Source organism: Astyanax mexicanus, chromosome 12, assembly GCF_023375975.1.
Source record: "Astyanax mexicanus isolate ESR-SI-001 chromosome 12, AstMex3_surface, whole genome shotgun sequence".
In the NCBI taxonomy this organism is placed as follows: Eukaryota; Metazoa; Chordata; class Actinopteri; order Characiformes; family Acestrorhamphidae; genus Astyanax; species Astyanax mexicanus.
In genome coordinates, this window is record NC_064419.1 from 45193622 (window position 1) to 45221033 (window position 27412).

At 39.1% G+C, this 27412-nt stretch overlaps 2 protein-coding genes across 5 annotated transcripts in view; one reads left to right on the plus strand and one right to left on the minus strand.

Annotated features, from left to right (window-relative positions):
- bcar3 (BCAR3 adaptor protein, NSP family member) overlaps positions 1 to 27412 on the minus strand; it is a 476193-nt gene that overhangs the window by 238184 nt on the left and 210597 nt on the right. The gene's annotated exons all lie outside the window — the stretch shown is intronic.
- The window catches only part of fnbp1l (formin binding protein 1-like), a 102094-nt gene that overhangs the window by 42771 nt on the left and 31911 nt on the right, over positions 1 to 27412 (plus strand). For all 3 annotated transcript variants that reach the window (XM_049486060.1, XM_049486058.1, XM_049486059.1), the window contains exons 2-3: positions 18269 to 18384; positions 25338 to 25388. In XM_049486060.1, the coding sequence (XP_049342017.1) occupies positions 18269 to 18384; positions 25338 to 25388 (167 nt within the window). The remainder of the gene's footprint in view (positions 1 to 18268; positions 18385 to 25337; positions 25389 to 27412) is intronic.

The window sequence follows — 27412 nt, forward strand, 5'->3', positions numbered from 1 at the left end:
CAGAGCAGGTTAATCAGTGTGGAAATTTAAAGAATGCTCATAGCAGAACCTCACCAGTTTGGATCATTTTTGACCTGATATCTTGTGTATCTTTGTGTAAATGTGGAAGTGGGTAATATGCAGGTTCATACTGAAACTAGGTGATAAGTCTTGCTATGTTTGCAGCAGGTGAGATGAGGAAGTGATGGCTGGTTTTTAGCTGGTGTGTTAAATCAGGAGTGTTTTTAATGTTGTTCTTCTGGTTCCTGTTGAGAGTCCAGACTGTCTGTGCTCTTCTGAATAAAGTGAGGGTAATACTGGAGATTTGAGGATTCGCTTTCTTCATTTCTTTTCCATGTTTGACCCCCCCCGCTCGACTCCCCCTCCCCCCTCTTGTCTCTCTGTACTGTATCCTCTGTGTGTGTGATCCTCCCTGCAGGCTTCTCCCCTGTGAGAGGCTTATATTACTGCCTGTTTCTGACCAGTCAGCGCATATACGCTACACACACATCCAGCTACACACTACTGTCTGTCTAATAAAGCAGATTTACATTCATATATAGGTTCGGTTTGTGGATGTACTCATTCTGTGAAGCAAAATAGAGTAGAAAATAAAATAGAGCTTTCAAACGATAATATTGACTTATAGTTTAGTTTTTATTAAACTTTATAGAAAGTTTTCACACCTAAACATCTTTAATGCAGGAAATAAACGCTAGTGTAGCTGCATTCTGGTGCATCTAAAAAAAATTAAATATCACTGAAAAGTCACTTTATTTCAGTAATTCAGTTAAAAATGGTGAAACTCATCTATTATATAGATCAGGGGTGTCCAAACTTTTTTGTTGGGGGCCAGAAGGAGAAATATATTTTAAGTCACGGGCCACAGACTCTGTAATAAAACAAATAATGAAATATACCACTTTAAATAATACATTTTTCTGATTATTTCATTTACACACCATTTAACTTTAACTATCTTTATCTTTGACAGTGTTGTGTAAACCTTTTTTCAAATTGATGTTTAATTTCATGATGTCTCTTAATATTAAACTCCTTAATTACGACAACTTTTAGACTCTTTTGCCCCATTTTTCTGCGCTAGAAATGCGCACTCTCTCCGCTTTTAGACTCTTTGGCCCGTTTTTCTGCGCTAGAAATGCGCACTCTCTCCGCTTTTAGACTCTCTGCCCCGTTTTTCTGCGCTAGAAATGCGCACTCTCTCCGCTTTTAGACTTTTGCCCTGTTTTTCTGCGCTAGAAATGCGCACCCTCTCCGTTGTAGACTATTTTGCCCCGTTTTTCAGCGCTAGAAATGAGCACCCTCTCCACTTTTAGACTCTTTGATCCGTTTTTCTGCGCTAGAAATGTGCACTCTCTCCGCTTTTAGACTCTTTGCCCCGTTTTTCTGCGCTAGAAATGTGCACCCTCTCCGCTTTTAGACTCTTTGGCCCGTTTTTCTGCGCTAGAAATGTGCACTCTCTTCGCTTTTAGAATCTTTGGCCCGTTTTTCTGCGCTAGAAATGCGCACTCTCTCCGCTTTTAAGAAGAAACTTGGTCTGGGTCTCCAAAAGTGCCCAAACACAACAGATAATATATATATATATTCATATACATGTGGACATTAAAATGCCTTTTTAACCTCATGTTTAGCTGTTTTTCTGTTGTTTTTAGTGATTGAGGACATGGCAGAAATAATCGTCGACTAATCGACTAATCGAAAAAAATGATCATCAGACTAGTCAACTACCAAATTGATCCGTCTAAGTTCCGTCTTTCTGTCTTTCTCTCCGTCTGGCCGTGATTACAGATCCTCTATAGGATAGGTAGCTTGCTGGATTTTATTTATTTTATTATTATTATTTTTTCTATTTTTTTTCCCATTTTCTCCCCAATTTACATGGCCAATTACCCAAACCACTCATTAGGACTCCCCCTATCACTAGTGATGCCCCAACACACCAGGAGGGTGAAGACTAACACATGCTTCCTCCGATACATGTGAAGTCAGCCACCGCTTCTTTTCGAGCTGCTGCTGATGCAGCATTACCGAGCAGCCAGCGCGCTTGAAGGAAAGCACAGTGGCTCGGCTCTGATACATCAGCTCACAGACGCCCTGTGCTGCAGACATCACCATGGGAGTGATGTGGGGAGAGAGCGCCATCTACCCACCCGGAGGGAGCAGGGCCAATTTTGCTCCCTCTGATGCTGGCAGCTTGAAGCTTGCTGGATTTTAGCCTCTATGCTAACCGACCATAAATCTGAAGCTCCAGCTCTGCAGTGGCAGCAAAAGATGTCCGGATGAAAGAGGAAGAGAAGGGCTGAGCTCTCAGGCTCTTCATTAAACCAGCAGGTAACAGAGTGGATGTAGTTTAAACATCTGAGCTAGAAACCTCTCCTCCCCTCCCCCCAGCGCATCACCTGGGAATTTCCTCTCCTATTTCCTAAAAAAAGAAAGCCGAAAAAAAGAGAGAGAATTCGCAAAGGCAAAGTAGTAGTAGCAACTTTAAAATGCATTACATTATGAATTCATGCTGCAGTGTGGAGAGCAGAAATGATCAAAATGGACTGAAATCTGAGGAAACCTGAGTAAAGCCACACTGCAGTGAAACTCACTCACGGTCTACCTGATATCTGATACTTTCTGATTGATTTTGGACGTGTTCTTCTCCTCCAGACTCGGCATGTGCTTTCTCCGGTTAGCTTTAAGCTGTGATGCAGGAAACCGGAGCCGAGCGCAGACAGTGCCTGGCCCCCTCGAGCTGCTGGTTCGGGGAGGTGTTGGCAGGACCGGGGTTAGCTCTGCTCGGCCCGAGGCGTCTGTACGGTTGATCCGAGCGGTTCTGACAGCGTGACATTTCCGTCCAGATGAAGCGAGCATGCCTGCTTCCTGCATCTGCATCTGGATCCCTGCACACTGAGTGTGGGTGATATGGTCGTAAAAAAAATAAATAAAACCACAATATTATTATTCAGTTTATTTTTGCAGTAATATGCAATATCCAATATCGATATGAACATATACAGCTCTGGGAAACAAATGAGAGCACTTAAAAATTATGGTTTTCTTTGATTTTACCAAATTGAAAAACTCCTGAATATAATCAAGAGGAAGATGGATGACCTCAAGCCATCATACCAAGCTGAACTGCTTGAATTTTTGCACCAGGAGTGAGTAGCATAAAGTTATCCAAAAGCAGTGTGTAAGACTGGTGGAGGAGAACATGATGCCAAGATGCATGAAAACTGTGATATAAAAACCACCAGGGTTATTCCTCCAAATATAGATTTCTAAACTCCAACTCCAATTTTTTATTTTCTGCAAATAAATGCTCTGAATAGCAATATTTTTATTTGGAATTCGAGAGAAATGTTGTCCGTAGTTTATAGAATAAAACAGCAATGTTCATTTTACTCAAACATAAACCTATAAATAGCAAAATCAGAGAAACTGATTTAGAAAAAGAAGTGGTCTCTCTTTTTTCCAGAGCTGTATCTTTTCATTAATACAATCTACCCTGAAGATTCATGACTTTTATTGACTATTGTGAAGCCTATACTTGCAGGTTAGCCACAATGCTAAAAGCAGGAGTAGCGAGGCTGACTGTTTTTCCATGCTGAATTAATCACCAGCACTCTGCTGGTTAGATAGGGTACGTTCTGCTGTTAAAATAAAATCATTGACACATTTGTAAAAATCATTACAGTTAAACACGTTTTCTATTGCGGTAAATATTGAATTGAGAGAAATTATTCAATAATTGTCCAGCTCTATGCCTAAAATATCCTTGATGTAGAATAAATATTATTTTAGATAGGGCTGCAACAATTAGTCGATATAATCGACACATTGTCGATTATCTAAAGCTCCACTAGGTAGGATTGAGATTTTGTGCTCGCGGGCTCCCCCTACAGTTGTAGAGTGGAATAAATGTTTCAGGAGGATTAGTTTCTCTTTCTCGCTTTCTGGTTTTCACAGACATATTCGGTCTCTTTCCAGCTTCTGCCAGAGTGTCTGTATGTTAGTTTGTAAAGAATGAACCAGTAGTTCTTTTAGAACTGTTAGAACTAAAGGTCGGAAAGCAGGTCGCAGTTCTCGCGAGCGTTGGTCGCGGCCATCACGGAAAACTTAGAGTCTGGTTTGAGCTCAGAGGAGCTCCGGCACAGACACGAGAGCACTGCTATTCCTCCTATTACACCTCAATGCAGCGCTGCATTGAGTTTCAAGCTGTAATTTTACTTCTTTAAAAAGATTAAAAATCAAGGAAATCGTACCTAGTGCTGCTTTAAATTTGTCGACTACAAATTTCATTGTCGACTAATCGTTAATTTGTAAGAGTACCGCATCACACAAAGTGTTGGGGACAGAAGAAACTTGGTCTGGGTCTCCAAAAGTGCCCAAACACAACAGATAATATATATATATTCATATACATGTGGACATTAAAATGCCTTTTTAACCTCATGTTTAGCTGTTTTTCTGTTGTTTTTAGTGATTGAGGACATGGCAGAAATAATCGTCGACTAATCGACTAATCGAAAAAAATGATCATCAGACTAGTCAACTACCAAATTGATCCGTCTAAGTTCCGTCTTTCTCTCCGTCTGGCCGTGATTACAGATCCTCATTTACACACTCATGTCTGCGCAAATGAAGCTGTGATTTGGAAGCATCGTGAACGCAGCATTTGCATGTACCTGTGTTCCCGCAGGCCAGGCCTCTGTCGGGGAACACGCTGTCGTGACTGGAGACGGTGCATGTAGGCCTGTGTTTATTGCCTTGTCCTTTGACTTGGGTCCTGCTGGTGCAGCCCGGCGAGGCTTTCATGCTCCTGCTCTCGTTCTGACCCGGCTTCCTTTCATTATTCTGCCTGAGGATGTTTTGTTCTGAGGAGATTCCTCCCCTGATACGCCCATTGTCTTTCAGGTTCCCTCAGATTTCGCTGGCTGTGTTGTGCTCTGTGATAATATTCAGTTTTTGGGCCTATTTACTGCGTTTGTTCTGCTTTTATCTGCTTAAACTGTTGTGACAATGTAAAGAAACAATAAATATAACAATGCTTTATCGCTACGGTGAGGAACGGCTGTGCTGTGTTTTTCACAGATTGCACTTTTCTACAATTTCAACAATTTTCAGTACTTCAGACCAGTTGTGCAGCCAGTAACTGACAATAATGAGTGCACAGCTACCCTCAGGAAATGCTATCCGCTCCCAGTGCCATGTGTGGGGTCGTGTGATTGGTTCATTTTGTAATGTGACTGCATATTATATATATTCTAATATGAGAATGGTTGTTTGGAGGAGCTCCTGCACAAAGAAATGCATCTAAAAAATGTCGTTTCTTTAGTCCAGAATCAGGGTGTCCAGGATGCGGACTTTTATTCAGGAAAAAAATTTAAACGACTTTTGTCTGCTGAGCCAATAAAAGCCATCCTGCTCGTTCTGATGGGTGATTTGAACATTATATGAAGCTCTCCAAGCTCTGTTTCTTTCAAATATTATCAAAAACTTTGTAAGAATATTGAGAACATATAGTAGAGGTGGGCGATATTGCCCTTAAATAATATCACAATATTTTTAGGGGGTATTTTGATGATATTCTTGGAGTTATGACAATGCTTTGATATTTTTTAAGTTAGTTTAAAGAATATATTGCGGCAACAAAATACATATTATTATTATTATTATTATTATTATTATTATTATTATTATTATTATTATTATTATTATCATCTCTCATATTTAGTAGAAACTAAATATTTATGTCTTTAGCCCTATCCGAATAAGAGTCATTTTTCAGGGGGTTCTGGGGTAATTTTCTCTTTTATGGAGGGTTTTTTTTTTTATCCTCTGTGATTTTATTCCCGTCCAGAACGACCATGTTTGTGTTTTTCTCAGGCGTCCTCTGAGAAAATTACAGGCTGAATTATCTACTGTTTTTCACTGAACTCTTTTCGTGGTCCTCCGGTAATTTCAGTCCTGTTCAGACGAACATCTCTGAGTATCGTCTCCTCGCGTTTAATAAAATAGCTATTTGTCCTCTGCCACGCACCTTAATTACACTGAGTGCGCGTTTCCATGGAGATCCACGTAAAAAAAAAACACAACAGCGAGTGGAAATGGAGGAGCTACTGAACATGATACTGTCATGTGACCAAGAAAGCCTAATAAAAACTCACTGGTCCTCCTGTTTTTTTTTTTTATTTCAGTCTGGATGCAAGAGTTTTATCACTCTTAAAAGTAGAAGTGTGAAATATTTTTCTCAGACGTCCCCCTGAGAAACTAATCCCGTCCGGATAACGCTATTTAATAAGCAGTAACTTACCAAGACCCTGATTTTGTATTAAATTATAGTGTAACAAATTAAAAAAAGGAAATATTTAAAGGAATATAACCACAAAAAGCTACCACAGAACAGAAATACAGAAATGTAATCAGCAAACAAACTATAAAGTACGAAATGAATACAGTAATAGCACAATATATAAGGGGTGAAACGATTACTCGAGTAAATTCAGTTACTCGATCTAAAAAATTGATCGAGTAATTTTCTGTGCTTCGAGTAATCGTTTATTTAATGTAAAAACTCAAGAGTGCAGCATTTTGCAGTGACTTTTAATGTGAAACAGCACGCTTGGCGTTACAGGAAGCAGGAAGTGGAGGCGGCAGAGGAGTTTCTTTTTTGTTGAGAAGCGGGAATAGGGCGACAACTTAGGAGAAAAAAGGGCAATAATAATGGAGCATTTTAGGCTGGATAGCGTGTTTTATTCCACAGCTTTTGATTTATTTTGGAGAACATCCCCTCTCCAAGAAGGAGAATCCACCTCTGCTGTTCAAAAGCTAAGATGCACAACATAAATCAAATGTTAATGCCTTTTTTTAAATTGATTATTGCCCTATAGTTTTAATACTTACAAGAAATCCTTGTTGAAAATAATTTAAGTTAATTTATTAAAGTACTAATTGGTAAATTATTATTATTTATTTTTTTGTATTTGTGTTTGCAGTTTGGAAATACATGTTGTGAATTGATAAATATAACTTATCTAAAATGTATCTAAAAAATTTTAATTGCCCTTTAAGCAAAAAAACGGATACGTTTCATCCGAATCCTCGATTATTTGAATTGATTTTTCAGTCGAATACTCGATTACTAAAATAAACGATAGCTGCAGCCCTGCAATATATACAATATACATGCTTTAACGAATGTCTTAATATAGACAGACAATTTTTTTTTTATCGTGTCCATTTTTTTAGCGATATTATTGCGTACAATACGATATAGCACACCTCTACTGAGTATATAATTTCTCTCCTACTGTCTAAATATAAATGCTAAAGGATCTGATAAGAGTATGCTGTAATCTGCAGACTCATGTTATATACTGTAGCCTGTGGTGCTGTAGTTCACAGTACACAGCATGTCATGCTTTTATTCACCTTACTGGCTGCAGCCGTGCAGGCCTGTAAATGAGCTTGTAAATGGAAATTGAGATATTTCACATACACGCCACAGGAATGATCCAGCCAGAGTTCAACACAAACAAACAGCTTCGCACTGAAGAGGGGGAGGGTGGGGGGGGGGGGGGGATTGGGGCTGCGTCTGGAAAAACGGCAAACTAATAAAGTTGGAAGCTGGAAAACGGAAAGCTTGCGGATTGAAATGAAATTCTTAAGACTCCGAACAGAAGATACATTCCCACTCATGTCCTTTTCTGTTCCATTCCTTTCCAAATCCACATTTCATGGACATGCCGGACCATCTGAAAAGCTGAAAAGTGAGCCGGCGCTTGGCTCTCTCTTCTGCAGCGTGGAGATGCCGCAGCAGGAGGTCCACAGCGCTCCACAATGGAGTCGACACTGAGATCCGTATCAGGTGTCCGTAAGCCGAGATCCAGAGACTGCCAGCATTGCCGTGCCTCATGCCTCATGCCTTATGCCTATCACCTAGCAACTGTAAATGCCAGTCATCAAAGGGAGGCGGGAATTGGATGAACTCATGGCGTTAATTATTCATGAATACGGAGTATTTGGAGGGAAAGTAAGATGATGTAAGAGGTGGATCTGTGGACACACTGAGCATGCCCATCTGCCCCTGGCACTGACAGTAGCCCCTGGGAAAAGCCTGAGTGCAAGCCAGAGGGCCGGAAACAGAATGGCAGACGTGGAATTGTTTTCTCTCGTTTTTTTGGGGTCTTGCCTAAAGAACCCAACACTGATAGGTTGGTGGATGCGAGTATCAAAAGCTCTGCAAAAAAATAAGAGACCAATTAAAATGATTTTCTTTGATTTTACCAAATTGAAAACCTCTGGAATATAATCAAGAGGAAGATGGATGATCACAAGCCATCAAACCACCAAACTGAACTGCTTGAATTTTTGCACCAGGAGTGAGTAGCATAATGTTATCCAAAAGCAGTGTGTAAGACTGGTGGAGGAGAACATGATGCCAAGATGCATGAACAAAACTGTGATTAAAAACCAGGGTTATTCCACCAAATATTGATTGATTTTTGATCTCTTAAAACTTTATGAATATGAACTTAAATGTTTTCTTTGCGATATTTGAAGTCTGAAAGCTCTGCATCTTTTTTTTTTATTTATTTATTTTTTATTATTATTTCAGCCATTTCTCATTTTCTGCTCTAATAAAAGATCCAAATGACAATTTTTTATTCGAAATTGGGAGAAATGTTGTCTGTAGTTTATAGAATAAAATGACAATGTTCATTTTACTCAAACATAAACCTATAAATAACAAAATCAGAGAAACTGATTTAGAAACTGAAGTGCGCTCTTAATTTTTCCCAGAGCTGTATATTCATAATATAATCCTTGCGATATGCTTGGGGGAAAAGCTTTATAGCTTAAACTCGATAAATGATGTTGTTTTGGTTATTAATAAAGCAGCACAAGCATTATGCTCATTGTTTGTTCCAACAAGTTCTGGGGATCATCATGATGTTTGTTGGGACAGACCATAATGTTCTTTTTGGTCAGCAGTGTTTTTTTTGCCTTGGAACTCTATCATGGAGACCATTTTCATCCAGTCTCTTTCTTTTATAATATGGTTCTGGTTCTTTTGTATATTACTTGACCTCCTGGATGAGTTGTTCATGCCCTTTTGGAGTAATTTCAGTCGGCCGGCCACTCCTGGGAAGGTTCACCAGTGTTCCAGGTTTTCTCGATTCTTGAATAATAGTGAATCACTGTGGTTCTCTGGAGTCCCAAAGCTTTTAGAAATGACTTTGTAACTTTTTCCAGACTGATAGATGATCAATAACTTCTTTGTTTTCCGTTTTTGAATTTCTTAAGATCAGGGCATAGTGTGTTGCTTTTTGAGTTCTTTTGTCTGCTTCATGTTGTCAGACAGGTTCTATTTTACTGACGAGTTCTTAATTCTACAGGCCTGGTTATAGTTAATAGTGAAATTTAACTCTGCGAACACTTTTTCACAAAGGGATAGATTGGTTTGGATAGTTTTTTCCTCTTAATAAATGAAATAATCATTTAAAAATTGCTTTATATATTTAGTAAGGTCATATTTGCTTGACATTTATAGTTTGATATGTTTGATAATGCCAGCTTTCCCTACAAACACCTTTTATTGCAGTGCTTTGTCAGGTGTAATCTGATCTCTTCAAACTGAAAGTGATCTTAGCTTAGCAAGCGTTCACTCTCTGGTGTCAGGCTGAGCTGTTGTGTCTTTTCTTTGTTCAGGTACGATTGTGCTACTTGTGGAACGTAGGCTGCTCCTATTGGTTTCTATTGAGTTCTGCCACACCTGAACCAGGAAACACGTCTCTTTTTGACCTCATTCCAGTCCTTAGGGCTCAACCTGTTTATGGTGGGGGCTATTCTGGTGTGCGTTTCCTCAGTCTGACCTGAGAACAGGTGAACAGGTTTGCGGTGAGCTCTTTTTTGAGGTTTTGAAACAGTAGACTGGTCTTGGATCAGCGTTGGACTTTAATCCTGATGACTCAGGAAGGTGTAAGCAGGTGTATTGCTGGGCGAGGCAGTCACATGTCTTGGTTGTGAGTGATATGGTTGTGTTGACACTTGAGTGACGTAAGGCACTAACTAGGAGTGTGTGTCGGTTATATATATGAGTGTGTGTGTGTGTGTGTGTGCTCTGGAGTTGGTAACGATGGTTACAGTGCCACAGATGGTTGTGGGAGAGCTGTTTTTCCACTCGACTGAAGCACCAGACTGCTGCTAAAGTGATTTCCTTCAGACGGCACGGCTGCAGGGGTTCACTCCGAGTGCCCACTGGACTGACAGTAATACACTCTCTCGCCTAGGCCGTCTGTACCAAAAATCACACACACACACACACATTCTCTCCCTCTCTCTCTCTCTCTCTCTCACACACACACCCTGGTTCTTCGTCAGGCTCTCTCGCCCACACACACATACGCAACCCCGCTCTGAGCATCACCAGCCCAGAATAAAGCACCCGTCCGCCCTTGGCAAAGCTGTGCGGAGTCTAGCTGCGTTTTGTGTTTGTTCACTGCCTGCTTCCCTCCAGACATGCTTCTGCTCTAAAGTTAGTGTGTATCTGTGATAAATGGGTACTTCCTCATGCATAGGCTCGTTCCTGATTATCCATCTAAATCAATAAACTGTTCCAGTTAATCACCAATAATAAGTAAGCCTTTCCACTGAAGAGTTCCACTACCCTGTGATCAATAACCCAGTATCGCTTTAAAATATTAGTACAGTACTGATACGCTACTTTGAATTCGGTACTGAGATCCAAAAACAATATTTTTTTTCAATATCCAACATGTATTTGTTTGACTGTTGGCATGAATAATATCTTTCTCATACTGTTACCATGAGAGACTCCATCTTTTCAGAGAGAGCATGTTTGTGGTTAAACTACAAATATTTGTAGACCGAGCAAGTGAGAGAGAGACAGCACGAGCAAGACAGCGCGAGTTGACGATAGACTGAGCGAGTGAGGGAGAGACAGCGAAAGTGAGAGAGAGTTATCAAGAGACCGCCAGAGAGAGACCGAGCGAGAGAGGGAGAGAAAGAGCGAGTTATCAAGAGACAGAGCGAGGAAGAGAGAGACAGAGTGAGTAAGAGGGAGAGACAGTGTGAGGTATCAAGAGATAGCGAGAAAGAGAGGGAGCGAGACAGAGCGAGTTATCAAGAGACAGAGCGAGTGAGAGGGAGAGACAGTGCGAGGTATCAAGAGATAGCAAGAGTTAATGAGAAGCAGAGCCAGTGAGAGAGAGAGAGACCGGGCGAGAGACAGAGAGGGAGAGACAGCGTGAGTTATTGAGAGATGAAGTGAATGAGAGAGAGAGCAAGTTATCAAGAGAGAACGAAAGAGACAGAGCGAGAGAGGGAGAGAAAGAGTGAGTTATCAAGAGACAGTGTAAATAAGAGAGAGACAGAGGCCGTTATTGAGAGAGGGAGAGACAGAGCGAGTTATCAAGATAAAGAGCGAGGAAGAGAGAGACAAAGCTAATAATCAAGAGACCGAGCGAGTAAGAGGGAGACAGAGTGAGTTAGAGGGAGAGACAGAGTGAGTTAGAGGGAGAGACAGTGCAAGTTATCAAGAGATAGCGATAGAGAGAGAGTGTGAGAGACTAAGCGAGTGAGAGGGAGGGATGGACACTGCGTGATATCGAGGACCAGAGTGAGTAAGAGAGAGAGAGACAGAGAGAGAGACCGAGCAAGGCGAGTTATTGAGAAGCAGAGCCAGTGAGAGAGAGAGAGACCGGGCGAGAGACAGAGAGGGAGAGACAGCGTGAGTTATCGAGAGATGGAGTGAATGAGAGAGAGAGAGCAAGTTATCGAGAGACAGCATGAGATATCAAGAGAGAGCGAGAGAGACAGCGAGTTATCGAAAGAAAGACAGCACAAGTTATCGAGAGACAGCGCGAGAGTGATCGCCTGAGATTTTAGCACAGCTGTGGTGTGTTGTCAATTTGAATGATCGTCAGGTTAGTGGATGCGGGTATAAAACCCTAAACCCTATGATCAGTAATGCAAAACAGAGAGAAATAATGCAAATAGAGAAGGCTAAGGGTCTTTCTCAAAGGTCCGTTTGTGGTGATGGTTTAGTAGATGTGGGTATTGAACCACCAAACTTCTTACATTATATTGCGCAATGGATCAGAGTGGCAAAGATGGAATAAAGGAAGAAATAAAGGAGCCTTTCTCAAGGTCTCAGGCTCGTCTTGGGTATCGAACCCACATCCTTGTGATCAGTAAAACTAGCACAGGGCTTTGCTTAAAGGAGAACTCTGGTGTAAAATGGACTTTTGTTGTAGTAAAACATGATAAAAAGTTCTTACATTTGATGAATAGCACACCTCCGTTCTCCCACAGCGTTCAGAGATACAGAAATTTTAAGAGTTTGTCCAAAAACCCTTCAGACTGGGTGACTCAGAGCATAATTTGCCCCGATAAATCACTTTTTCCACCGTTATCCAGCTCAAAGTAGCTCCACACCTCCTTGCTAGAATCCGGAGAGCCCTGACATTTAAAATGAGGCATTAATAACTTAAAAAGTGCACAAGAAGTTTAATAAAAAACACTGTTTACATCCTATAATGCTAGCTTCAGCTCTGAGCGCCGCCATTACTCCTGTCACCGGCTGCTACGCTATGCAGAGTCTAGGGCTGCAACTAATGATTATTTTGGTAGTCGACTAATCTTGCGATTATTTTTTCAATTAGTCGATTAGTCAGCGTTTTTTTTCTGCCATCTCAAAAAAAACGATAGAAACAGCAGAAAATGAGATATAAATAGCATTTAAATATTTAAACATTGTTTAAACGTGGAAAATACTGATATTAAGTGATTAAATATGTAATCAGTTGTGTTTGGGCACTTCTGGAGACACAAACTAAGTTGATTGTAAACTGTTTGAGAACCATTTACCCATCTTCCATTGTGCATTTGTCCCCAGCACTTTGTGTAATCCAGTACTGTTACAAATTAACGATTAGATAGATAGATAGATAGATAGATAGATAGATAGATAGATAGATAGATAGATAGATAGATAGATAGATAGATAGATAGATAGATACTTTATTGATCCCGAAGGAAATTTAGCAGCCAGTAGCAATTACACAACACAGTAGAAACAAAAACAATACACAGTAGAAACAAACAATAAGTGTAGTACAATACACTTATTGAGGGATAAAATTCTAAATTGAGACTTAAAAAAAATATATACATAAATATATACGTACAAAAAAACTATAGAAAGTGTGGAAGTAAACAGTCGTAGATATGAGGTAGTGCAGTAAAAGAATAAACTAAGTATAGGAGGTATTAGTAGATATGACTATTAAACATAAACATAAACATGTGCAAGTATTATATTTAAGTTAGGTGCGTAGTGTAGTGTCCAGGGGTGCAAAAGTACAGGATGTACAGTAAAGTGTCCAGGGGTGCAAAAGTACAGGATGTACAGTAAAGTGTCCAGGAGTGCAAGTGTACAGGATGTACAGTAAAGTGACAAGTGTCCAGGAGTGCAAATAAACAGTATATACAGTAAAGAGGCAAAAGAGTCTCAGGGTGTAGATGTGTATGGTGTTTTAGTCGACAATGAAATGTGTAGTCAACAAATTTAAATAATCAACATTGTCGATTATATCGACTAATCGCTGCAGCCCTATCGGAGTCTACATAGCTGGATAACGGTGGAAGAAACGATATATCAGGGCAAAATATGCCCCGTATCACCCAGTCTGAAGGGTTTTTGGACAAACTGTTAAAATTTCTGGATCTCTGAACGCTGTGGGAGAACGGAGGTGTGCTATTCACCAAAGGTAAGAACTTTTTATCATGTTTTACTACAACAAAAGTCCATTTTACACCAGAGATCTCCTTTAAGGACCAAACAGTATGCCTTTTAGTTTCAGTGCTGTCGTTTCTCCACCGTCTGTTTTTGAAGTCTTTGCGATGACTAAGGCAGCTCTGAACTGTTTGTGGACGTGTGTTTGTGGCATTAAGGCCGTGGTTGTTGGATCCACGCCGCACCGAGAGCTTTCATAAGGGGGAAGCTGCCTATTGTTCCCTGTGTGAGGAAATCTGCTGGAGCTGTTCTACCTCACTGTGCTCTGTAGCTCTGCCACCATTACTGTAGGACACAGAGTACCAGCTGTGAGGGAGCCTCCTTTCACCTACCTCTCTCTCTATCTCTTATCTCCCTCTCTCTTTCTACCCCTCCTCCTCTTTGCTCATCTCCTCTCGTCTGGGGAAATGGTCTGAGGGAATACTAGCTTGTGTTTATGAATATATGCAGCCTTAGGGTTTCAGTCTGCTTGATGATTCTCTCTCGCACTCTCGCGCTCTTTTGCTGTGTCTCCCTCTCTTTCTTTCTTATGTGTGTATTGGTTGGTTTTCTTTCGTCCTTTGTCCCTCTCTCCTCCTCCTCCCCCTCAGACTCATCATGAAACCCAGTCTGGCTGCCCCAGGCTGGACGGAGGCCAGTGCTGTACAGCTTGTGGCTCCTTCAACTCCCACTTGGTTTAAACAGAGAGACAGACAGTCAGACAGACAGGTTTCCAGTCAAAGGGTCGCATCTCTTACATCTTTTTCTTTCTTTTTTGTTGTCTCTCTCTGTAGCTTTGCAATTTATTTATGGTAAAGCCAGATAGACAGGCAACCCTTTGACTGGAAACCTGTATCTCTTGCCTCCTTCTCTTTCTTTATTTCTTTCTTATTGTCCGTTTCTCTGTATGATTGCAATTTATTTGTGATAAGACAGACATATAGACAGACAGACAGGTTTCCAGTCAAAGGATTAAATCTTCTTTCTTTCTTTCTTTCTTTCTTTCTTTCTTTCTTTAGCTTGCTTTGCAATTTATTTATGGTAAAGCTTTCAGAGAAACAGACAGGTTTTCAGTCAAAGGGTTGCCCCTCTTGCCTCCTTTTCTGTCTTTCTTTCTTGTTGTCTGTCTCTCTGTAGCTTTGCAATCTATTTATGGTAAAGCTGACAGACAGACAGAGACAGACAGACAGACAGGTTTCCAGTAAAGAGTTGCCTTTCTTTCTTTCATCCTTTTGGACTTTCTTTCTTTCATTTTTTTTTTCTTCTTGCCTGTCTATCTGTAGCTTTGCAATATGTTTATGGTAAAGCTTTCAGACAGACAGACAAACACACAGGTTTCCATTCAGTGGGTTTGCCTCTCTTGCCTCCTTTTCTTTCTTTCTTTCGTTCTTTCTTGCTTTCTTTCTTGTTTTCTTGCTTTCTTTCTTGCTTTCTTTCTTGCTGTCTTGCTTTCTTTCTTATGTTAAAGCATTCAGATGGACAGACAGGTTTCCAGTGAAAGGGTTGCCTCTCTTGCCTCCTTTTCTGTCTTGTTTTGTGCTGTCTGTCTTTTTGTAGCTTTGCAATCAGACACACAGACAGGTTTCCAGTCAAAGGGTTGCATACCTTGCCCCCTTTTTTTATTTCATGTTGTCTGTCTCTCTGTAGCTTTGCGGTCTATTTATGGTAAAGCGTTCAGACAGACAGACAGACATGTTTCCAGTAAAGCGTTGCCTCTCCTTTCTTTCTTTTGTTCTTTCGTTCCTCCTTTCTTTTGTTCATTTATTCTTGTCTGTCTCTCTGAAGCTTACAGTCAGACAGACACACAAACGGACAGTCTGACATTCAAATGGACATACAGTTGAACAGTCAGAAAGACAGACAGACAGACAGTCAGTCAGACAGACAGGTATCTTTCCAGGCAAAGGGTTGCCTGTCTTGCCTCCTTTTCTGTCTTTCTTTCTTGTGGTCTATCTCTTTGTAGCTTTGCAATCAGACAGACAGGTTTCCTGTCAAAGGGTTGCCTTTCTTACTTTCTTTCTTTCTTGTCTGTCTCTCTGTAGCTTTACAATCAATTTACCGAAAAATTTACAGACAGACGGACAGACAGACATGTTTCCAGTAAAGCGTTGCCTCTCATTTCTTTCTTTTGTTCTTTCGTTCCTCCTTTCTTTTGTTCATTTATTCTTGTCTGTCTCTCTGAAGCTTACAGTCAGACAGACAAACGGACAGTCTGACAGTCAAATGGACATACAGTCAGTCAGTCAGTCAGTCAATCAGTCAGTCAGACAGACAGACAGACAGGTTTCCAGTCAAAGGATTGCCTCTTCTGTCTTCTTTTCTTACTTTCTTGTTGCCTGTTTCTCTGAAGCTTTGCAGTTTATCTATAGTAAGGCAGACAGACAGACCAGCAGGACCGCTGCTCAATCATTTATTTCAGGATCACTCTTGTATCCGAGTTTTCTGATTTCTCAGGAAATAAGGTGATATAATCCTGACTTGGTGCTCAGGCCAGGCTGGCATCTCGCAGTATTTTGTGGGAAGAGTATTGTCATGGTTTTTGAGAGAACTTGCCAAAGAAAGCAGCTCCTGTACCGGAGTGTGTAGGCTGCTGCCGCTCTCGCTGCCGCTCCCGCTGCTGCTGCCGCTCCCGCTGCCACATGGGAACCTGTTCATTTTCCACAAATGTCAGCCTGGCTGTTATTATGTTGTTATGAGATTGATATTTAGCAGTACACTAAATTTTAAAATAGCTCTAGCTTGTGTAATGATCTGCTTTGCTCAGATCCAAATAGCGGATAAATTGGTCTGTTAATAATAAGGGTGCCAACTATTATTCAGTTATAACAATTCAATTGTGTTGTGTCTTGGAGTGTTAGTATAGACAGTAATTTATTCATTTTACCACTAAATGTGATATACACATTTTTGTACACCCTTTTGTACCAAAATAAAAGTCTGTTCAGGCTGCTCGGTAGGTGTAACGATACACTATGCTGACAATTTGCTTAAACATCATCTAGACATTTAAATGGCTTTTAAATCTCATGTTCAGCTGTTTCTATCGTTTTTAGAAAATGGAAAACATGGCAGAAATAATCTCTGACTAATCAAAAAAATCATCGGATTAGTCGACTACTAAAATAATCATTAGTTGCAGCCCTACTAGACATATCTAGACAGATACAGCTCTAAAAAAAAGATTCAGTTTCTCTGATTTTGCTATTTATAGGTTTATGTTTGAGTAAAACATAACATTTCTCCCAAATTCCAAATAAAAATAATTATTTAAAGAAAGAAAACAAGTTCATATTCATAAAGTTTTAAGAGTTTAGAAATCAATATTTGGTGGAATAACCCTGGTGGTTTTTAATTACAGTTTTCATGCATCTTGGCATCATGTTCTCCTCCTCCACCAGTCTTACACACTGCTTTTGGATAACTTTATTCCTTTACTCCTGGTGCAAAAATTCAAGTAGTTCAGTTTGGTTTGATGGCTTGTGAGAACGCGGAATTCAGAACGCGGCAGCACGACTCGTCTTCAATCTTCCGAAGTTCAGTCATGTGACTCCTTTGCTGCGTTCCCTCCACTGGCTTCCTGTTGCCTCCCGCATCCGATTCAAAACCCTGACGCTGGCCTACAAGGCAAAAAACGGACCAGCACCTTCATACCTGATGGCGATGGTCAAAGCCAGATCTGCACCAAGAGCTCTTAGAGCTTCCAGTACGGCTCGGCTCGAACCTCCATCACTCAAAACACACAGAAAACAGACATCCAGACTCTTCTCTGTGCTGCATCACCAAGGTGGTGGAATGAACTTCCACTGGATGTCAGAACAGCAGAGTCACTCACGGTCTTCAAACGTCGACTGAAGACACATCTTTTCAAAGAGTTCCTAAACTAATAATAATTAAAAAAAAAAGGTTCCTAGGGTTCTTAACATGATTAAGCTCTATGTATCTCTTGATCCTAGTCTACAAACTAGCTTTGGATATCTTAAGTAACTTTGAAGCACTGTTGTAAGTCGCTCTGGATAAGGGCGTCTGCTAAATACCATAAATGTAAATGTAAATGTTGTGATCATCCATCTTCCTCTTGATTATATTCCAGAGGTTTTCAGTTTGGTAAAATCATAGAAACTCTTATTTTTCGTCCAGAGCTGTATATAATGCCAATATTATCGTCTATCCCTAGTTTAATGCTTTGTGGTTTTGTCTGGATCAGTAAATCTTTCATTTTGAAATCACCAGTCGAGTGTTAGGTGATAATTTGTTATGAGAAGTTTGATTTTATGTGCTGTAAAACGTCAGACAGGTTATATTAGTGTATATATTTGCTCAGCAGTGATTCGTATTCTGCGGTCTCCCAACAAAACCATCAGTATTCTTCAAACAAACCATTACATATTCATATATCCTGTCTTATATAAACAGAGCAGTGGCAGCGCCAGCTCCTTCACCTCTCAATGCCTCTCTGTGTTCTCCCACTTCTTCCCACAGGACCAGTTCGAAAACCTCGACAAGCACACACAATGGGGCATCGACTTCCTGGAGCGCTACGCAAAGTTCGTCAAGGAGCGGCTGGAGATAGAGCAGACCTATGCAAAACAGCTGCGGTGAGATTTCTAATAATAACCACACACACACACACACACACACACACACACTGGCGTGCTTTAGCCATCTAACGATTGAATAAATCATGACAGTGCAGCACTAAAAAGCTCCTGCTCTTTTAATTCACCTGACTATTACATAATCAAATTAATTGACAAGTATTGATAAAAACCTCATTAATTATTAATTCTATAAAACATTTAAATTGGCATTTTTGGATGATTCCATCAGCAGCAGTTGCCTTTAATGCCAGAGTGATGTGCTTTAGTACCAGTTAAAAGTTAAAATCAGTACCACTTTAAAATAAGACTACCTTTATAAAGCGTTTATAAAGGGTTTTACAATTAGTTTATTAATGGCTACTAATCAGGTTGTAAATGCCTTAAAAATCGTTAATAATCAGTTATAACACATACGTAGAAATGTACGAAGACCTGTTTTTTGCCAAATAGTGAACCCACAGCCGTCTATATTGTAACCCTTTTTACGTATGTGTTATAACTGATTATTAATGTTTTTTAAGGCATTTACAACCTAATTAGTAACCATTAATAAACTAATTGTAAACCAGTTATAAACCCTTTATAAAGGTAGTCTTATTTTAAAGTGGTACCCTAAAATCGTACAAACTATGAAGAAAAACACATGGAATTATTTAGTAAACATTTGCTAAAAGTGTTAAACTAACCAGAATATGTTTTATAATTTATATTATTCAAAGTACTTAAGCACCACTTGTATAGATTAGACAGCTTTGCTCATCTCTGCTGGATTTTCTCAGTCACCTTTATGAGGTAGAGTCACCTGGAATTCAGGCTTTCAGTTAACAGCTGTGCTGAACTCATCAAGAGTTAATTACTTGAATTTCTTGCCTCTTAATAAAGTGTTTGAGAGCATCAGTTAAAGTAAAGTAGTGAAGAGGTAGAGTTACAGGTATACAGTGAATAGTGAATATTTGAGTAGTGTTCTAATCCAGATTATGAGAAGCAACAACTACTCAACTAAATAAAGAAAAAAAAAATAAAAAATGGAGGTCATGTTTTAAAAAGAAGAATTTTAAGAACTTTAAAAGTATCCTCAAGTGCAGTCGCAAAAAAGACCATCAAAAATGTCCCAGGAAAAGAAGAGCAAGAGTTTCCTCTGTTGTACAGGATAAGTTCGTCAGAGTTACCAGCCTCAGAAACCACAAGTTAAGAGCTTTAAGTTTTAAGTTACTATATGATTCCTTATTTGTTCATTTATAGTCTGGATCACTTCACTATTCATTTACGATACAACAGAATCGACCAAAAGTAATTTTTTCCACTTATTAAGCTGATCCAATCATATAGGAACACTTCCTCTTCTGTGGACTACAGCTTATAATTACAGAACTACAGACAGCAAGGAGGTAGGAGTGTGTTATACAGTGCGTGAGAACAGTGTTTAACCCTTTTAGACCTAAATTAAAAAAAAATTGTAGAATGCTGTTTTTTAGTCTGTAATGTACAGAAAAGAAGACTTATTCTACAATAAAATCTATATAGCTTGTTAATCCAATTAACTAAACTATTTGATATATTTTTTCTAACCTGTGTCATATTTTATATTGACATTTTTACATGATTTAAAAATTGTTCTAAATCATAAATTAAATTAGTAAAGATTAGCTGTTACTTTGCATCGATGGCTACTGTTTCATTGGCTTGTAAACTTGTTCATTGGTTGCTTCATGGTCTATTGTGATGGACAACAGCTCTCTAATAGTGTTCTGTGCGAGAAAACATTTAGACATAATGAAAATACATGATTAAAAACTCCAGCAGCACTGCTGCAGTATCTGACCCCCTCACTGTACCAGCACAACACACACTAACACACTAATAAGTGCTAATCACTGCACTGTTGAGAATAAACAACCCACCACCCAAATAATAATGTAAAACATTTTATTTCGAGTAGTTTTGGAATATCTCTGTTGGTTCATTCATACGTTTAAAGAACAATGGCTTTATAATACATTTAAATTAAGCCAAAATGGCTCAAATGAAGATGCAGCTTTTTCTCCTGACGTTGACAGCTGCTTCTTTCTAGGCTCTGCTTCTCTTGTTTTTTTTTAGTTGCCTGTAGAAATTCCTTTTTTTAAGGGCTCACAAGTCAACACAGCAGCCAAAAATTAAAGGTGGCAGGCAGCCACTTCCCTTCAGGTCAGTGTGTAACTAACGTAGCCTCTCTCCTACAAATCTGTCTGGCACATATCCCGCACACTGCAGCTCACAGCTCAGCTCAATCTTTCTGTTCTTTTGTTTGAGCCAAAAGAAACCAACAGTACATACGACCAGCGATTTGACTTATTTAAAGGTCTGCTTCTGCTAAAATCCACTTGTTCTTGTTGTTTGTGAAATACAGTAGGTCTCTCTGAGTTGTTAATGATGATGCTTCACAGGATGCAACTCTTCCTCAGCCTCCATTGTCTGCAGCAGCTAGTAAAAGAAAATATTCAGAAAAACGAGTCGATCGGGAAAAGCACCGTGTCTACATCAACCCGTGAATTAGTATTCATGGCTCCGCCCACCTTGGCTTGGGACCGCCCACAGGCAGAGAGCTGAAGTCGGGCAGCGACACAGTCTTGTCAGATAGGAGCTAAATAACAGCTCTAGGAACAGCATGGCAGTTCATTCCTGTGTTATTTGTGCGAATAACACATCAGTATTAGTTATATGCTTTACCCAGTAATTCAGAGCTAAGGAACAAATGGTTAGAATTAGTCTATGGAGGAACACCACCAGCCAAGTACAATTATGATAGGTAGGTGTATGTTTAGAACAGTTCGTAGCTAGCTAGCTATCTTGTGTTTCAGCTCAGCCAACAAAACCCCGGGGTAGATTTTTACTTTCTGGACCTGGATTACCCACCTTTGTGTGTAAAGAACTATAGGTTAACATAGGATCTCCGGTGGATTTCATATTTTACAGAGATTCTAAGACTAGGTCAGTGGCTAAATAGAGGAGACATGTTTGCATGTATGAATATTCATGAGCAAGAGCTGAAATCCTATTGTTTCTCCACCCCACCACTCCTCCACTGGACTAAAGCAGCGTTATACTGGATCACCGGAGCACTTTTTTTTTTTTTCCCTCTCACAAAAAACAGCTCACATTGTTTATTCATACTAGAGACCACAATTAGATGTTTTAAAAAGATGGAATGAGACCTTTATAATAATAATTTAACCTTGTACTGTCATAAATAAGAGCGTGACCTGCAGTACAACTGTACAACCCTGAGCTGGAGTATATTTCTTAATCACGTATTTCTATTTCTACTGGTTTATGCGTCTAATTCAGTCACAGTCCTGCCTAAAGCACTTACCCTGCTGTTCAATCTATACTATTGATTGAGTCCATAGCGTGCTCTAATGTCACATAATGCCTGAGTGTGAGATATTTAAGAACGCTGAATCCCCATTGGGCGTTTTTTGCCTGGAAGGGAGAGAGTTGTGTGATGCTGTGGTGAAAAAATCAAAGGGAGAATCGGACACATGCCCTATATTAGCTTCAGGAAATGAGGAGAGCTGCAGCTGTGGCCTCTTCTCCTCCTCCCCTTCTTCCTCCTCCTTCTCCTCTTCCTCCTCTCCAGTAAGCCTGCCCCCCCCCCGCGCTCCCTCTGGGTGTTACCCTGTTGGTTTGGATGCAGCAGTGTGGAGTCCTGTGTCATCTCTTATAATCTCTCTGATAGTGATGTTGTAGCATCACAGCCAGAGAAGTGATGCACTAAAAACCCAACAAAATTAAACATTTGGCCCAATTTTTTAATCATTATATATATATATATATATATATATATATATATATATATATATATATATATATATATATATATATATATATATATTAAATAAAGCTGAAACTTATTTCTCTTACCTTTCAAACAACAAGCAATGTAAATAATTTTAGCTAATTGTGGCAAAAGCAATTTACAATTTACAGTTTAAAGCACATTTAGCTAGCATTATACCTTAGCAGTGCAACCCAAGTTATTGTCGTTAATTATGCTTAGTAGTGTTAATTTAGTTATATTTTTACCTCGGTAGTGCAGTTTTAGTCATACCTTTAGCTCAGTAGTTCTATTTTAGTCACACATTTAGCTCAGTAGTGCTATTTTAGTCATACATTTCGCTCAGTAGTGTTATTTTAGTTATACTTTTACCTCGGTAGTGCAGTTTAGTCATACCTTTAGCTCAGCAGTTCTATTTTAGTCACACATTTAGCTCAGCAGTTCTATTTTAGTCACACATTTAGCTCAGCAGTTCTATTTTAGTCACACATTTAGCTCAGTAGTGCTATTTTAGTCACACATTTAGCTCAGTAGTGCTATTTTAGTTATACCTTTACCTCAGTAGTGCTATGTTAGCCATACATTTACCTCAGTAGTGCTAATTAGAGCTGGACAGTATCAATATTTAATTGAATCATGATGTTCTTAACATATCAACATATATTAACATATATTCTTATCAAGGATATAATAAATGCTTAAAGAACACTTACCTAACTGAACATTTCATTACCGAGATTGTAAAAAAAAATCCTGTTAACTTGAGTCATGTGCAGCAAAAATGTAATATAAATCACTGTACTGTTTATAAGAGTATATGAATAGGAGTTTTTAAGAATCTGCCACTGCCACTCCTAGTGCATTTTCTCTGTGATTTTGTCAAAACATGATAATATTTAAAGATAATCTTATGATTTTTAATATTTGTGATATATTTTTTTGCTGTATCGCCCAGCTCGATCAGTGCATGATTACGTAAAAGTCACCTATGGTGGTGGCTTTTATACTGTTCAAATCAATGTTGAAATTATATCGTATCAACCATAATTAAGAAATATGTAAATCTTGCCCATATCGAACAGCACATGCTCTAATTATATGTAATTATATAATTATTTCAGCAGTGCGATTGTGGTAATAAATTTACCTCAGTAGTGCAGGCAGTCTTTGGTAAACAAAAAATGCTATGGTTATGCTAAGTTAAGTAAGCTAACCTTACTATCCTAGTCCTGTACAGCTTTTGTCTTACAGATAGAAAAAGTTTTCAATAAATGATTCTAAAATCTTTATTTAATTCAATATGTGCAAGTAGTGTGTGTAAAAATATATAAATCAATTTATAAAATAATTAACTGTTTATTGGTGCTCACTGCTGGCTCTCTCTCTCACTTCCTGCCAACACTGTACACAGCAATATACAATAAGACTTTTAGAAACGTTTCTGGTGTTTAGTATAAATTTTTCATTTTCAGTCAAATATTTCTGGTTGCCAAATATTTGGTGCATCCCTAACCCAGTCATTTCCGAATATATTTTCTGACTCTGAGCAGCTGCATGTCTCTGACTCCACCTCCACACTGAGGCGGGTCCACCGAGGCAGAGCGAGCCGAACTGAGCAGCTTAGTGGTTGTTTATGTGGGAGGACCTGCAGTATCTGGTCTCTGAGGAACAGCTCTGACTAATAGTGTTCATAATGAGTGTGACTTTTCATTAGTTTTTGCTGTGTTTATTAAAACACTTCTTCACAGTAATGAAGAACACACTGATGTCGAGTATTAATTATTAGTCATTTCCTTTTGTTAACTACTCTCTCCTACCAAATACGTAAATTGTTTTTATATCAGATTATTATGTGTGTATGTGTGTATGTGTGTATGTGTGTATGTGTGTATGTGTGTATGTGTGTATGTGTGTGTGTGTGTGTGTGTGTGTGTGTGTACATGCACACATACATACACCTCTGGAAAAGAATAAAAGACCACTTCAGTTTCTGAATCAGTTTCTCTGATTTTGCTATTTATAGGTTTATGTTTGAGTAAAAATTATATTTTGGTTTTATTCTATACGACGGACAACGTTTCTCCCAAATTTTTAATAAAAATATGGTAATTTACACCATTATTTGCAGAAAATGAGAAATGACTCAAATAATGTTAAGAAAATTTTAAATCACAGTTTTTTTTCATGCATCTTGGCATCATGTTCTCCTCCACCAGTCTTACACACTGCTTTTGGATAACTTTATGCTGTGGCTCACAGGCACATTATGCCCAATTAATTTTGATGAATATATATATATATATATATATATATATATATATATATATATATATATAGGTCAGTAATATAAGCTCTGTAAAGGGAAGTATTCAGTATGAATTGTTTTTATAAGAGAAATAGAGGAAGCACATTTAAAGGAAGTGGTAAGCATCATTAGCTCTGCTCGGTGGGCATCTGGGTGGGGGAGGAGGGGACACACACATACACACACACACACACATTCTGCAACCCCCCACAGTGTGTCCCTCAGGAGGGGGACATGCCGGAGCACGGTGGGGCTGTGTGTCTCTCAGGAGCGCTGGTTTATGGTTTATCTCAGAGCGTTTTGGGGAAATAACTGGAGAAAAAAACAGGAGAAATGAACGTAGTGTTTGGTTTCTCTCTCTGAGTTTGACCTAGTTGGACTGGACTCTATTGCACACTGTGTGTAATAGAGTAATTACTACCTCACCTGGTCTTTTTTGCACACTGCAAAATTTGCACACTGTCTTGTTATTTATTATTCTTTGTCTGTATTGTGTTGTATTGTCTGTCTGCACTTTTGTACTGTTGCACTATTGTTCTGTCTACACTGTGTTTATGTGCACCATGGTCCTTGGAGGAACGTTGTTTCGTTTCACTGTGTACTCTGTATATAGCTGAAATGACAATAAAAACCACTTTGACTTTGACTTTAGTTTAGCCCGGTGATGTGTAAAAACTACACAGACTGTTTAGTCTGACGCCTTTTGTTCTTGTATATGGAAATAAGTGAGTCAAACAGTGTTTATATTGAAATATGGGGGAAGGGTGTGAACCTATTGTTTGATAAGCTACGTGATGATGTGTCTAAATATGTATCTCTGTTATCCCACAGGAACCTGGTGAAGAAGTACTGCCCTAAGCGCTCCAAAGACGATGAGCCTCGGTGAGTAGCATTTAACCCCTTAACGGCTGGTATTTATGTCCATTTTCTGCCTAATATTACTATTTTTAGGACTATAATGTGAACTAAAAGTGACAGTGCGCCTTATAATCAAGGTACAAAGGAGCAGTAAAGCTACTCTTTACGCTAAAGTACAGAGTTATAAGGGTGAGTTTTCAGTGAAGTTTCTCCAGCACTAAGGCTGGGTGCAGCAGCATTAGCATTAGCTGCTAACACCGGCGTTAAAACTAAAAAGCTATGTGGCACGAACCGCTAGCTGATAGCCCCCTGGGTTACCAGACGCTCAGGGTTCCTTAGTCTAACGCTATCAGGTGGCATTTACGTCCCGCTAGAGCTGTGGTTAGCGGTAATGCTAATGCTGCTGCACCCAGCCTTAATTCTGGAGAATCTTCAGTTAAAACTCACCCTTAGACAAAGTATTGGAAATCTAAGCTTTTTACTCACCCAAATAAACCGTTTTCAGGAGAGAAATCTGTGTAGATTAACATCCAGCACTTCCAGAATTACAGTTTTGTTTACTTAATTCATCCGAAAAATATGCTACATAAAAAGATATTCATGATTGATAAGAAATACTTGATAATCCTTGTTGTATTTGTAATAGAAAATATAAAAAAATATTAGAAGTAAATCTGCAACTGTCAAAATATATTGAATAAAAATCATAAATTTGGTGCTTTCCTGAATTTCATTTTAAAATCAAGATTTTCTCAAATACAAATCAAACAGTTCATGTTCTCCAAGTAGGCCTGTCACTATAGGACTTTTTTTTTTTTTTTTTTGTGGACGCTAAATCAATAAACGAAATCAATCACTGATTGGTGGAAACTTCACACTAGACCTCGAGCAGTTTGGACTGTGTGTCTCTCCACTCTTCCTCCAGACTCTGCTCCCTTGATTTACCAATGAAATGTAAAATTTACTGATGATCAGTGATGGTTTGGAGAGACATGTGCAACATCTGCTGGTGTTGATCCACTGTGTTTTATTATCAAGTCTAAAGTCAGTGCAGTTTTGTTTTCCCACAAAATTTTACAGCTGCTGACAACTTTTACGGAGATGCGGATTTCATTTTCCAGCAGGACTTGGCACACTGCCCACACTGCAGAAAGTACCAATTGGTCTTATATAATACTCTATTTGTTTGAGACACTGATTTAATAATAGATCACTCTGTGTATCATCTGTTTAATTTATGATACATCTGTTTAATTTATGAGTTTCAAATTTTGAACTGAGTTACTGAAATAAAGTAACTTTTCAATGATATTAAATTTTTTTGAGATGCACTAGTATATGTGAACAAAAATACAAATAAGCACAATAGACAGTTTATTGTAGAATAAGTCGATAATGCAATTGGATAAATATTTTTTGTGCCTACAATTTTTATAGGGGCAGTAGTGATTGAAGTGGAAAGCCCATTGTTTGTGTATAGCTTTGTCCGATGCCACAATAATTAAAAAGCTAATTAAAGGAAACATTGGGAGAGCCTGTAAAGGTCAGTTAGTAAGAGTAATATTAACTCAGACAGGCTGGAGTTGCTGAGGTGGGTTGTGTTGTTGGGAGTTTGGGCTGGATGTCTGTTTAGGATCCTCCCTTTTGCTTTAATGAATTCCAATAGCTGTGCATCATCTGAGGTGCAGGACTCCGGTCCCGCGGTCCCGTCCACATTCCAGCCTGTGTTGTCTGAACGTGGGGGACTGGCTGGACTGAGTCGGACAGCACAGGGAGAGAGTGTTTGTGTTTTGATGAAGCACAGCAAACACGCTGTAATAAAGTGAGCAGGTCAGGCTTGTCTGCTTGGAGACCAGTCTTACAGTTACTCTTATATAGGGCTGTCCCTAACGATTATTTTTTAAACGATTATTCAAACGATTATTTTTTTCGATTAGTCGACTTTTTGAGATTTATTGATAAACATATATAAAATAATTATTATTATACTTTTTTTTTTTTTTTCTCCCCGTTTCCTCCCCAATTTACACAGCCAATTACCCAACCCA